The 14,811-nt window shown below is 34.2% G+C and overlaps 2 protein-coding genes across 6 annotated transcripts; both read left to right on the top strand.

Moving 5' to 3' along the window:
* Positions 1 to 1,279: 1,279 nt before the first annotated feature.
* Positions 1,280 to 5,161, top strand: LOC149392265 (uncharacterized). 5 transcript variants are annotated; one of them, XR_016300279.1, is made up of 5 exons: positions 1,280 to 1,488; positions 2,054 to 2,928; positions 3,508 to 3,544; positions 3,827 to 4,243; positions 4,730 to 5,161. XR_016300279.1 is itself a non-coding variant. In XM_089620840.1 (2 exons), the coding sequence occupies exon 2, from the start codon at positions 2,108 to 2,110 to the stop codon at positions 2,786 to 2,788; it is 681 nt and encodes a 226-aa protein (XP_089476966.1). In that variant the 5' UTR covers positions 1,280 to 1,488; positions 2,054 to 2,107; the 3' UTR covers positions 2,789 to 3,302. The 5 variants fall into 5 exon arrangements, 1 of the variants encoding a protein (XP_089476966.1); XR_016300278.1 differs by lacking the exon at positions 3,508 to 3,544 and having other exon boundaries at positions 3,827 to 4,020; positions 4,164 to 4,243; positions 4,730 to 5,119; XR_016300281.1 differs by lacking the exon at positions 3,508 to 3,544 and having other exon boundaries at positions 3,827 to 4,020; positions 4,164 to 4,243; positions 4,811 to 5,118.
* Positions 5,162 to 13,356: 8,195 nt separating this feature from the next.
* On the top strand, positions 13,357 to 14,811 carry PARVUS (Nucleotide-diphospho-sugar transferases superfamily protein). The gene has a single exon (XM_089620285.1). It carries the CDS (start codon positions 13,470 to 13,472, stop codon positions 14,478 to 14,480), a length of 1,011 nt encoding a protein of 336 aa, XP_089476411.1. The 5' UTR covers positions 13,357 to 13,469; the 3' UTR covers positions 14,481 to 14,811.

Below are 14,811 nucleotides of genomic sequence, written 5' to 3'. Positions count from 1 at the left end.
TTGCAATGAGTCTCAGCTTCTCTCCTCTAAATCGAATAACCACATAAACGGAGAAGATTGTATCAATCACCATTGTAGACGCCAGCATCACAGGGGACACTTAACTGCCGAAAATGAATTTTATATATACACATAATGACTAATTTTGAAATAAATTAAGAGTTTAGATTAAACGTTTCTAACAGAAACAATAAATTGATAAGGGCACTTTTTGTGACATGTGTGTAATAGTTCGTGGAATTTAAAGACCATTAACTAGGTCTCTCTCTCTCAGTGTCACCGGCTTGTCGTCCTTGCTTTGACTCCACGATAAGAGTTATTAGGATGGATATTGAAAGACTAGGTATGACGAGTTTTGTTTGTGCAAAAGAGTGAATGTTGTGTCATGGTAGGATTTCACTAAAAATAATATTACGTCATGTATGTAATAGTTTTGTGGAATTTAAAGACCATTAATTAGGTCTCTCTCTCAGTGACACTGGTTTGTCTCCTTGTTTTGACTCTACGGTAAGAGTTATTAGGATGGATATTGAAAGACTAGGTATAACGAGTTTTATATGTGCAAAGGAGTGAATATAGTGCTATGGTAGGGTTTCACTAAAAATAATATTACGTCGATTAGTGTTTAATGTCGTTGATGCGGAGAAGGTTCTTTAACGATGGTAGTGTAGTTTGGGTCGTCGCCAACTGTCAACTTCAAGGTTGATAATGCAAGCAACGACATTCTAACAAGATCATACTTAATTGGATATCTTAATCAATCTACGGAGGTAATGTACATATTGAAAAGGCTAATAAACGTGGGAGGTATGCATATAATAAGCGAACACCTATATTTAATCGGAAATCCTCTTTGGCACGGGTCACGATCACGAACGATCCACTCACATTGTGACACGTGGCAGCACAGTGCCACGTGTCACAATGTGAGTGGATCGTTCGGTGGTCGTGACCCGTGCCCAATAGCAATGCTCATATTTAATATTCAAATTTTAGAGAGGAATCGATCTAGTGTTTTCTTTTAAGATTTTTTTTTACAAGTGTTTTCTTATGCGAGAAAAAAAAATTCAAATATAATGCCACGTGGATTAAAAAAAACATAATTACTATACGAACGATGTGTTGTGCGTGGCCCTACTTGAAATGGGTGGGACCAAAAATATGCATCAGATCTTTTTCGTATACAATAAGACGATAATCCTGACGATGGAAACAAATCGAACGGACAGAATGATGACAGCTGGACAAAGCGAACTTCTTGTCTATCTTCTAGCTCTGTGCGTGGATTCCCGAACCGAGTAACACGCACTAAAAACAAACAAAATTAGGGGGAAAAAAAATTAAAAAGAGAAAAAAAGATAAATTAGGGATTTGTCGTACCATTTTTAATCTTTCCTCTGCTCGAATTTCTTCGAAATTTCTCCAACAATATCTTCGTCTTTTGACTCTGGATCGATCATTTCCTCTCAAGTTTCATTTTCGCCACAGGTGTGTTCCTTTCTTGCCTTTAGTGATCTTTTTTTTTTTTTTTTTTTTTTTGCGTTTAATCTTTTACGCCTACCGAGTTGCCGGGTTGCGAAATCGAATCAGAAACCCCGGTGCGATTTCGATGCTTGCTTGCTTGAGATCTTTGGATTTTTCATCGGAAAAGATTGGCGTGTGATATTTTTCTAATGATTTCTTCAGATGATTTGCTTGGCTGATGTCGATTTTATTTACTTACCTACCTCTGTTCAAGGCTTGGAAAATTTATTGGTTTAACGACTACGGCTATCTAGAAATCAGGATTAGGGTTCTTTCATGGAATCCGTAAAAGAAATGAATTCAACCCCGTAGCTTGACTCTTGTTGACCACTTCGTTTCACATTATTGACTCAGTCACGACTAAAATGCACGAAAAAAAACTCCCTGACGATTCAGGTGTTTCGAACGGTATTTTAGTATTGATAAAAAAAAATAAAAAAAAATTGAAGGAAAATGTGTTGTTGATTGTATCAAAATCTCATATACTTACAAAGGGAAATTCAACGGATTCTCATATTTTTTTTTCCAGGCTTAGAACATACGTACACCCTTAAGATCTCGTGGATATTTTGGGGGGTTTTCGATGGAAAGCGGGGTCGGGGGATCGACGAACAGAGCGTCGTCGTTCTCGAGCAACGACACGACCGGGTTCGAGTGCAACATCTGCTTCGACCTGGCTCAGGACCCGATCGTGACTCTGTGCGGCCACCTCTTCTGCTGGCCGTGCCTCTACCAGTGGCTCCACATCCATTCTCGCTCCAAGGACTGTCCCGTCTGCAAAGCCGTGGTCGAAGAAGACAAGCTCGTCCCTCTCTACGGCAGAGGCAAATCCTCCGCGGACCCGAGGTCCAAGTCCATCCCTCACAGGCCCTCCGGCCAGAGGCCCGAGACCGCTCCGCCGCCGGAGCCCAACCTCTTCCACCACCACCACCACCACCACCACGGCTTCGGGCTCATGGGCCCGGGCTTGGCGGGCCCGATGGGCTCGGCGCGGTTCGGGAACTTCACGTTCTCCGCGGCCCTCGGCGGACTCATTCCGTCGCTGCTGAATCTTCAGTTCAACGATCCGGCGGTGTTCGGATCCGTCGGGGGTTTCTCGCACAGGCTGTCGAACCCCTTCCACGGTCTGAACTTGCACAGACACCGTCCGCCACATCATCACCAACCCCGTCACGTCGGTCAGAGGAATCACCAAGACTATGTCCTCAAGCGCTTGCTTGTAATCATCCTCGTATTCGTTTTCGCCGCCCTTATATTGCAGTGATAAGTTGAGAATTTGATTTCTATATATATATATACATATATTTTTTTTTACGACCGACTTCATCATCTTTGTCGGCCTGTGGACTGAGGAATTGACCGGCTTGACCTGAAGAACTGTACATAAAGAGCAGTTGATGAGTGGTAATATTCTCTTTCTCAGTCTACACAGATGCTGTGTTAGCTTAGCTGGTTGCAACAGACAGGTCTTTACTTTGATTGCGTTTTGATATTTCACTTTATTTCATCGTTATTTTGTTTATTTCTCCTCTGCCAATTATATTGTAATTAAAATGCCATTGCTGTAACTCTTCCGTGTAGATAAGGACTTTCATTGAGATCAATAATGTTTAAATGCATGTCTGTGTTTGGGGTTATTTCAGCGGTGTTAAGTTAAGTGGGTTTAGGGCGGGCTTTAATTTGTAGACTTGAGTAATGACTGACTGGTACAAGTATATGTGCATGAGGCTCATGAGCTATACTGGGATGTTGGGCATCAATTTATATGCTGTCGTTTATTCATTTGTCATACGACCATGTCGTTTATTGTTTAGCTGTTTTGAGGTCTTACCAGTTTTTTTGCTAGAAGTAAAAGTTGATGTTGTTTATGTGAAATGAAAATACTGGCATTGATTGCCTTGCCTTTTTCTTGTTTTCTCTTTAAATTTCTCTTTCGTGCTGTTGTTTATATTACTCTTTTTTTGCTGATTATTATGTCGTTAGGTAGTTTCTCGTTAATCCTCGACAAAAAGAAAAAAAGGTAAATAAATAGTGTTTTTTTTTCGTCTTCAGAAAATGACAACAATTACCTTTCTTTATTATTTAATTTTATAGTGTAAGGTTTCACTTTTAAACAATAGGATACTGTTCAAGTATTCAACGGAAACAAATGACAAGGGGCGCGGAAGTCTAAGTTCAATTTTGTGCCATTGTTGTCTTTCGCGTTCATAAAGGCTTTTTTTTTTTTTTTTTTTTTTTTTTTTGTAATCTTAAAAAAAAAAAAGAAAATCAGAAGATGGCTTTTTTATTTTTTATTTTTCAGATTGTAAGAACAAAATGCACATGCGATATGTATATCCCATGAGCCATCGTGGAGGTTGAGGAAGCAGCAATGGTTTGAATGTGTTACATCATGTATGAATTGAAACCCAGGGGACCGCTTGCCTATGTTTCTCCTACTTAGATGAGACCATTTTTAGGAAAATAAGTGGGGATAGAACTTGTCGGTAACAATAGGTAACTTGAATCATGCATCAACTTACGCTTTTTTTTATTTTTATTTTTATTTTTTTAATTTTTATAATGTTATTTATATTTCCAAATGTACTTGAGAATTAATAATATATATATATCGTACGACCGGCCACCGCCTTTTCCAGCCGCACGTCGTTGCCATCTCTTCTCTCCCCGTCGTACGATTTCGATATCCCTTCCTCTCGGATTTGAAGATCTAAAAAAAGTAAGTGTTAATTTTTAGTAGGTCGAATGTTAGATTAGTATTTCGGAGTTAGTTTTTAGTAGGTTGAATGTAAGATTAGTATTTAGGAGTCGTTTAGAAGTTAGAATGTTATTGTATTTTGTGGATTTTTGTTCGATTTGAATGATTTTGGTTGGATATTGAGGTTTTCGATTTGTTCATGGTATATTTAGTAGGCATGTACATCGGGTTGGGTTATTCGGGCTTGTAAGTTTCATGAACCCAACTCAAGATCTTTGGTTTGTCTTTTTTATAACCCGATCCAAACCGTTTATAGAACCGAAACTAAACCAACCAGAACCGATAATAATTGGGTTGATTTTGTTTGGTTTATTTAGAGTAGCTTAAGTTGGTTTGTTCAGGTTAATTTCACAACATAGGTAAGAAATAGAATCGTTGAATTTAATTCAACAAAAACCATGCAAATACTAAGAATAAATGAACCATGTCTCATATCAAATTGGGCAGGTTAGAAAAGAGTGCGGTGGTTTGGACTTTGAATGATCGATTTGTTTGGTTTGACGGTTCTCATGAGCACTGACATTTAAGGTTGTCAAAATTTTTGGGAATGTTTGGTTCTCGGCTGCAAATCCGCGGGCTGTTGCGATTTGGTGATCAAATTTACTTCCATAGATCTGCGGCGCTTTGTGGGTCCTTAAAGTGACATGCGGTGCGGTGCAATGTGAAGATCTATAGCGCTTTGTCGCAACCTACCATAATATTTTTCATATGCTGTCGCAATTTTTCAATTTTTTTAAAGTTTTTTTTAAATATGTAAAATAAATGTTAAATCTAAATTTTAGTATCTCAGAACACTTCGAAATAAAATAACATTTAACAAAAAAAAAGTGGTACACCATGTACAAGCTGAGAACTTCAAGCTGAGTACTCCTCTTCAGAATCACGAAAATTGATAAACAAAAGAGAGAATGAAAAAATAGGAGAAGCAATGAACATTTTTTTAGTTAAATGATGCATAGTTTTCATATATTAACCAAATACTTCATATTAATTAAATTGCTTGTCACTTTAGATTCCAGAATTTACCTATATATATTATATTCAAGTTTGACCATCATTGATCTAGAAAGCTAGCTAACACTGTGTATGCACCGACGTAGAATTGATTCTACTTTTCTTGATATTTGTAGATTTGACTAGAGATTTCAATTTGATAATCCGGCAATAAAAAAAATGCACGTCTGAGGGGAGGGTATACGTACTTATAAGTTACAATAAGCGAGATAAAAAAAGAGAACGATATAGAATAATATGTACACTTGCTCAAACACAATAATAACAATATATCCTAATAATTTTATCATTTGAAATTGATGTTAAGTCAACATTACTGTAGAAAACAACTAAGTGATATATATATATATATATATATATATTGATGTTAAGTCAACATTACTGTAGAAAACAACTAAGTGATATATATATATATATATATATATGTGTGTGTGTGTATATATGTATATACATATATATGTTAGATAAGATAAAAGAAGAAGAAAACATAAGTATATTCGACAAAAAGTGCTTAGACAATGTGTGTATGGTGCGCTATTCACTTGAAACTTTAAGCTGACTTTCATCACCATCGTGACCCACACACGTTTATGCTTGTCGGTGATTATCTTCAAGCTACTTCAGTTTTTATATTAATAAAAAAATTGTGTAATATGGCCATAATATTTTTTTTTATATATATATGTAACTTCTCGAACATTTGTGCTGAATGTTTAGTGATTAGGGTAAACAAGTATATATTATTATACCATCATGCTTTGATACACTAAGCGCAACTCCAACCCCGACACTAAATTTTGTGTTGAAATCACATTATTTTTGTGTGTTTTTTACACTAAATTTTTTTTTTCAACTCCAATCACAATACTAAAGTTTACACTAAAAGTACTATTCTTCATTACTTTTATTTAAATCAATAAAATAGTAAAATAAAATTGATTTGTTAGTGGAATTGGTAATCGACTAAAGCTAAAATAATATAAAATTATTTTTTTTGTCGTGTGATATAGTAACACATCAAATTTGGTATGATATTATACACACACTAAATAATAGCGTTGTATTTGCAGTGTTGTTGGAGAAGATTTTGCATTATATATATGATAATATAGTGTGAGGTAAGAGTTGGCATAATACACTACTACACACACAACACAACCCTGTTTTTTAAAAAAAAAAAAAAAAAAATTCTATAATCTAAGGCAAGTCACATTTTTGTTAAGAATTCATGTAGAGAGAGAGAGACTACCGTAGGGTTTACACGGTGAGTCGGTAAGATTCTTAATTGCTGCCCAATAATTGCGAAACCAATCTTGAAAAGAAAAGTCTTGTCGAAAAAGACTTGTTTGAATGGACATCTGTGATTAACTCTTTAATTGACTATTGTTAGATTTAAGCCTATTTAGTTTCACAATTCAGGGAACAACCAGGCTATGATCTAATTGTTGGGGACCAATCGTTTAATGATGTGGGTATCTTCATCACATGCAAAAATTTGATCGTTAAACTGAACAGTTAATGCCTAAGTGACCATGAATGAATATAATATTAATAGTGTGTACGTAGACGAGAAAAAAAATCACAATGCATGCCTACATATTCCATTTTGATAAAGACTTTGTTATCTGTACATTTTCGTCAGTCAGAGTCAGACACACAGTCACAGATCAATCCATTGAATTTTGAATTTTCAACTTGGATTGGTGTTATTAATTAAGTTCGGACTTGGATAGTATTCGGACTTGGATAGTAAATAAATTGGCTGTTCAAACTTCAAATAATAATAATGATGGAAAAACTATAAAATATAAACTCAGGACTCAGATCTTTCTAGCTCTTGAAATATATTACATACGGTTTTATTGTTACAACTTATTAAAAAAAGGTGTAATTAAGCAAAATAGTCAAATCAAACCTTTAACATTGCTAAATAAGTAAATAACCAATGTTTTGTAAATACTAAGTAAATAGTCAGATATCATTTAAGACACTTTTACATTTACTAAAAAGCTCAGGCATTTCCCGCCCATAAGCACACGGTTTACTTAATAAAAAAAAAAAGAGGTAACGTGTAAACGATAATCAAGGAAGTAATAACTGCAAATTAATTACCGATTATCTCTTCACTAATATTCAATCTGCCATAGAAAAAATCTATGTTAATGTATCTTGATGCGTAGTAAAATGTAATCATGTTTCAGTGTTAATGTATGGGAAAAACCATTGTGAATGCGTTTAGAATTTTGGGTGTTTGGATGTTAGAATGAAAAAATAGGTGTTGACATATTTTGCAGTAAATCTGAGTAAATATTGGGCAGTTTAAAATTTTTGTCGTGTGTAAATCTTTATTTACACATATTTACACCGAGTATGTCAATCCTTGGATTTTACAACAATGTATGGTTGTTAATATCTGTAGTAAATGTGTGTAAATATTAAGTACTATTATATTTGGTTATCTGGAAGTGTTTATTTACGCATATTTACTGCATAAGTTGTCATAATATCCTTAACTTATTTACATATATTTAAATAATAAACGATACAATATATTTTTGGCCGAAAATATCAGAAATAATCTATAAAAAGAAACAAATAAATTACAACTTCCACGTCCATTTAGTTCCTAAAATAAAGGGAATCATAAATTGACTAAATCATGTTCACACTTATATCAGGAAAACAATTCAAAAAATTTCGGGAAAAAATTTAAACCGAAAATTCAAATATGTAATTCAAAATTCAAACGCACATAGGCAATTTTCGGAAATAAAAAAATCTATTATTGGGCCACGTCATCGGCATGGCTATTTACTTAGTATTTACAAAACCTTGGCTAAATAGCAAATCATAAGGTTTGATTTGGCTATTTTGCTAATTTTTTGTAAAAAAAATCAGCTAATACTGAAACTTTACAACCAATTGCTTTTAAAAAAATGTACTCATGAATCAATGATTCGTTTTTATCAAGGTGTGACGGCGCAAAAATTATAATAATCGAGGATATCATCAGATCACAGATCTATCGACTTGGCATCATTGATAGTATGTAAATGTAATGTACTAAAGTTAGGACTTTGAAATTTGGGTTGGATATGCAAAAACTTTTTCTAAAAAAAAATAATAAAAAACTTGGTAAGGGCGTTGGGGCTCAGTGCTTTTGACGACTGTTTGTTCAATTTCGCAATAATTTGTTGTCAATTTAATTCATAATACTTATTTGAAAAATAGGACTAGTGTTGTTAAGAAGTCCTTAATCACAACAACCTATTTTATTTATTTTTTTGTTAATTTTGTATAGTTGATTGAGCTTTGAAATCAAGGTACTTATAATTGTGAATGAGTTTTCAAGCAAAGTGTGACGTCGCCTAACATTTTACTATAGCCTTTATAATTAAATTTGTAGAAAATAAACAAAATTTGGTCAGAACGTGTAATTCATATGGTTTCCGTAAATGCCGCTTTTATATGGGACTTGTTTTTCCTGAAAAAAAATGCGACTGGGTCTCTAGTGGGAGATTTAATAATTTATATATGAATTTAGCTTTTGTACCACTTATTTTTTAATTGATGTGCATTTCATTTGTTAGATTTGAACCTAATGAGATCACTGAACACACATGAGATGCATTTTGTTGTTATTTTACGTACTACATAAAAAAACTAGGTCAGAAAATCGTGGGACACCTAAAGAGTCAAACAAGTACACAAATAAATTACATATATATATATATATATATATATATATAAGTGTATATACGTATATATTATATATAGTAAGTAAGCATTTGTCAATTTAAACAAGGGCGTCCCCATTATATAGTTTATGGGTCCCAAACTAATATGACAATAAAGAAAAATATAATGAATCACACTATCATGCCTTGTATTTTCCGCCGCCCTTGATTTTTCTTTGAACAGGGGAAAAAAATATAATATATATATTATATAAATATAATAATCAAATACCCTAAGAAGAGTACCGTCAATAGGCTAAAAAATTAAAATAAATAAAAGACTCGTACTATATATATTTGGCTATTGCCTTTGTGCACTTTGTTAATTAGGAGATTTGATTAAATCTTCTCGACACTGTGCGTCCTATTTGTTCGATTATCATATATCGCTGTGGTTAAATTTTTTAGATATAATTTATAAATTTGCATGTATAGAATTTATGTTAATATGCAGTTAGTTGTACACTAATAGACAGGGCCGGTCCAAACTCACCGGGGGCTCTAGGCGATTCAATATTTTGGGGCCCTATAATACTAATAAAAATTTAAATTTTCAAGGTAAAAAATGTAAATTTTTTAGAAAATTGGCCAAAAGTGTAAATTTTTAGGGTAAAAAATGTAAATTTTCTTTAAAATAAGCAAAAAGTGTAAAATAATTTATTTTTTGCCCAACCCAATTGGGGGCCCAAGGCAAAAGCCTTGCCCGACTTAGGTCAGGGCTGGCCATGCTAATAGACTGTGAATTGTACTTATTTGTATTATAAAAGAAAGTGGCCAATAGATATATAATCATATGAAATTTTAAATTTTGCCAAATAATTAATTTTTTGTAAATTTTTGGTAAATGGCCGATATGATATTGACAAATCAAAATTTACGTAAATACCTTGTACAACTTCCTGCTCAATGATTCATATATTTAAAAAAAAAATATTAATAAGCGCATTAATGAGAATCACACAAATCAAGGAGAGAAAATAGCTGAACACAATAACTATCGATCGGTTTCTCATTCCAAGCAAATCAAGCGTTAAAAAAAAAGCACCGAGAGAGAAGAAAAAAAAATCAACCAATTTCACGTCTTTGCGAATCGACGAAGAGGTAATATTCGTATATTATAGTATTTCAGTTTGTGTGGATATGTTCATTAGGTCTGATTTTCGTTGTTGTTTTTGTTAATAGTTTGTGATTTCATAAATTTAGGATTTTCGTAAGCGGTAGAGTCCGCGGTGAATCCGCCAGAGCATCCCTTACTTCCTCATCCACCGCCTTCTTTCCATTCTTCTTATTCGACTCCAGCAAATCTTCCTCCTTCTCTAAAGCCAACGTCGTGGCCACTGTAACATCCTTACAAAGTGGCCAATGTCCTTGAAAAGTGGCCAATGTCCATAAAAAGCTCTCTCGGAAGTAAATCCTCGTCGATCGGGAATATCAAATCCGGATCCGTACCTGTATTTGTAAAACTTTGTATTTGAAATAACTGTCAATATGTGTAAATAATTTAAATTGTTGTAAAAACCTATTAATAGGTATAAATGTCAACTACTATCGTATGAAGACAATATAAGGAAAATAATTTATGCGTATATTTTGGGCACTGATATGATTTCAGCAATCCACGTAATTATTTAGAAATAACTGCTTGTTGTATTTTTTAGATTAGTGTGGCATTTAACACGATTGATTTAACTGAATAATTGATTTAAATATATTTAATGCATAACACGATTCAAATTGAAACAAATGACTGTCCAAAATATTCAAATGAAAACGTAGATGAATTGTGTCAATATCTATTAATATGTGCGAATATCTGTAAATATGTGTAAATAATTGTAAATTTTGTAAATATGTCAATTTGTAAAAATGCGAACGATCATGTGAAGAAAAAAAATAGGAAGAACTGTTGTTTATATGTTGGGCACTGATATGATTTCATAAATCTATGAAATTATGTAAATATAATTGCTTGCTATATTTTGAGAAATAATATGGTACTTAAAGATTGTCAATTGAATAAATGATTTCAAATTCAATTGAATAAATGATTTTAAATGCATAACAAAATTCAGATTCAAATGAATAATTGCCTAGTATATTCAAATAAAAACAAAAATATATATAGGGCCATTATGGAAAGACCAAAACGTCTGGGAGGTGCCACGTTATTATAATAATTATTTACTTAAAATTTATAAAAAATTGTATAATTAGTAAATTTTATAGTTTTGGTGGCTTAATTGGCTAATATTTTGTAAAAGAAAAGTGTTATTCTTTTTTAACTGCAGTAAGTGGTGTGCTAAAGTCTGATAGATAGACGTTAATTGCAATTACACCACGTGACAATGAAAATGTGAAATAAAAAATGATTGTTTTTTTTTTCTTAAACAAAAAATTGGTTCACATTAAATGATGGGTCAGTGTAATATCTTAGGTAAAACAGTGATTAAACTATATACATAGCAGTAAATTTAGGCCTAAGGGAATAAAAAAAAATATGCGAGGAAATGTATGATAATGAGATGATAGAAAAATAACAAAACTAGCAAACAAAGTTCTAGAACTCAAATACGTTATATATATGACACTTCTATACATAGTACTCAATGTGGTTTAGAAGCAACAGTGACAGTTTGTCGAAATATGATTTACTATCGGTAACGCAAAGCAATTGAAGGAGAGTCGGAGATCATTTGGAATTGAAGTAATCGAAAGTGAAACACGTTTCATTACTTCATTTTCATTACCATCCACGACCACCCTTTTCACAAAACATTTTTTCAAGTTTCCTACTAAAGGAACTGCATACAGTATATATATATATATTTTAATTTACTATACAAAAGATAAGATTTAATTGCTATACTTTTCGAGAATTTGCATTTAATGACTATTTCGTCACTAATGTTTATTAGCAGTTGGATCGTACGGAACTAAACTTAATGACAAGTATATTGTTTTAATGACAATTTATTTTTGAATGACAATTTCAGTCTATAAATTTTGTTTGAGAACAAAAACATCTATCGTTTCTCATAGATAAAGTGATAAAAATATAAAATTACTTATGAAATTGTGATTATTATTAAAAGATACAATCAGTTCAGTGATGTATGATTGGCTGATTGACCCGACTTCTCATAATTTAGGACTTTGCTCAAAGAAGCAAACGATTTTTTAACACCATTTTGATGTGCTTTTTACATTAAATTTTAACTTTACTTTTTTTACATTATATTATATTTTACACGAAAGAAAGTAACTAAAAATATACTTTTTGCTTAGTTAATTTAATTTAATTATCTATTCACTAATTATACGTTTAATTTAAAATATATACATTTTAATTATTTAATATAAATTTATTAGATTATAATAATATTTAAACATTTAATGTAATTTTTAACCAAATGTTATATCAAATTTAGTGCAAAAACTATTTATTTGATGTATATGAAAATACAATGAAAATTTGACCAAAACAAAATGGAAAGAAAATGCGGTAAAATATCGAAATTATTTATGAAGAATCTATATGAATTTGAAATAGCGAATTAGTTAATTTCAACTCATGCCTACGCTTTCATAGTATAACGCATGCATCTTGATTTGGGTTGGACTATTTTCTTAATTTTTAGATAATTAGACTATAATTTTAATGTAAGAAGTTTAAATAGACTATATGATTAACTCCCCCACTCTTTATTATATGAAAAAAATAGCCATTTGAAACTAATTGAGTCAAAGTTTCAAATTTTCATAAAAGTAGTCAAAATTACTTTGACAATTTTTTTTTAAATCAAAATTAAATTTTGTTGATAATTATAAGCAATTTATCACTTAAAAAAAATTAATTTTAGTTTTGAAATTTTGTTTCAAACCTGATTATTATACATTTTAGCTAAATCACCCTTATTATATTAGAAAAATTCATGAAATATCTAACCTTAGGCAAATTTGGTTAGATTTTCATTAATATTTCATATGCAGGAAAATTTAACCTCAATTATAGTTAACATTCATCTTCAATATTTTATATCGCGCAATTCTTTTCATAATCCAAACAGCAATAAGAAAATCAAAATGAATTCCCATTTTCCCCCTTAAAATAATGCTTAAAAATAATTCTTCCCCTTTCCCTGCATCTAAATATAACTGCGTTTTCTTCCTTCCTTTAGTCCCTTACTTCATATTTCACTATCCATCCAGCTATATTGGCCAATAAGAGGAATGACATATATTCGTTTCTGTCATTTAAAAAAAATACATATATATATATATATATATATATATATATATATATAAAATAAAAAGCAAACCGTGTCTAAAGTGTAATTTACACCCATCCTAAAAAAAAAAAAAAAAAAAGGTACAAATACAACCAACAAACACACACAGAGTCTTACTACACAAACTCTCTCTCTCTCTCTCTCACAATGCATTTCCACACACTTGTCCTCCTCGTTCTCACACTCATCACCACCGCCACGGCCACGGAACGACAGCGTTTCAGGGAAGCGCCGGAGTTCTACAACTCGCCGGAGTGCCCGGCGGTGGAGGGATCGGCGACATGCTCGGAGCACGCGGTCCACGTGGCAATGACGCTGGACACGGCGTACATCCGCGGCTCCATGGCGGCGATCCTCTCCGTCGTCCAACACTCCTCCTGTCCGGCCAACATCCGATTCCACTTCGTCGCCGCCTCCGCCGCCGACCTCCCGGCCCTCCGCTCCGCCCTCTCCGCCGCCTTCCCCTACCTGAAATTCCGAATCTACCCCTTCGACGACACCGCCGTCTCGGGGCTCATCTCAACGTCAATCCGATCGGCGCTAGACTGTCCTTTAAACTACGCTCGCTCTTACCTCGCCGCCCTAATCCCTCCCTGCGTCCGCCGAGTCGTCTATTTGGACTCCGACCTCGTCCTCGTCGACGACATCGCCAAACTCGCCGCCACACCCCTCGGCGACGCCGTCCTCGCCGCGCCGGAGTATTGCAACGCCAACTTCACCTCCTACTTCACTCCCTCTTTCTGGTCCAGCCCCGCCTTGTCCAAGACCTTCGATCGCCGAACGCCGTGCTACTTCAACACCGGCGTGATGGTGATCGACCTCCGGCGGTGGCGGAGCGGGGGGTACACGGCGGCGATCGAGGAGTGGATGGAGCTCCAGAAGCGGATCAGGATCTACGAGCTTGGTTCTCTGCCTCCGTTCTTGCTGGTCTTCGCCGGGAGGATCGCGGCCGTGGACCACCGGTGGAACCAGCACGGTCTCGGCGGGGATAATTTCCGGGGACTCTGCCGGGATCTCCACCCAGGTCCGGTGAGCCTCTTGCATTGGAGCGGCAAAGGAAAACCCTGGGCTCGCCTCGACGCAAACCGCCCTTGCCCTCTCGACGCTCTCTGGGCACCTTATGACCTCTTGAGAACTCCTTTCTCTCTCGACGCCTGATCTCCACCGTCCGATCCATGATGACGTCACTTTCCTTCCTTCTCTCTCTCTTGTATATTATTACTATTATATTATTATACGTATATTCGGATTCCTGGACCTACAAATAGTATACATATACGACACCATATATAACTATAAAACGTGGTTTAATTTTTCTTCTTCTTCTTCCCGACAATAATGATGAGTCCATTTAATACGGATGACCGAACTTCTGTAATCTGTATAGTAAAAGAGAGCTCTTTTTTCAATTTTGGAGTTCTTATACATTTTCGGATTAATTAAGTTGTATTTTGGTTATTGTGTAATGAAAATTTTGATACCCTCCTCA

Source organism: Urtica dioica, chromosome 7 (genome assembly GCF_054948205.1).
Source record: "Urtica dioica subsp. dioica isolate 48M chromosome 7, U.dioica_male_clone48M_v1_H2, whole genome shotgun sequence".
Lineage (NCBI taxonomy): Eukaryota > Viridiplantae > Streptophyta > Magnoliopsida > Rosales > Urticaceae > Urtica > Urtica dioica.
Note: the sequence above shows the minus strand (reverse complement) of the source record. Positions and strands in the feature narration are given on the sequence as shown.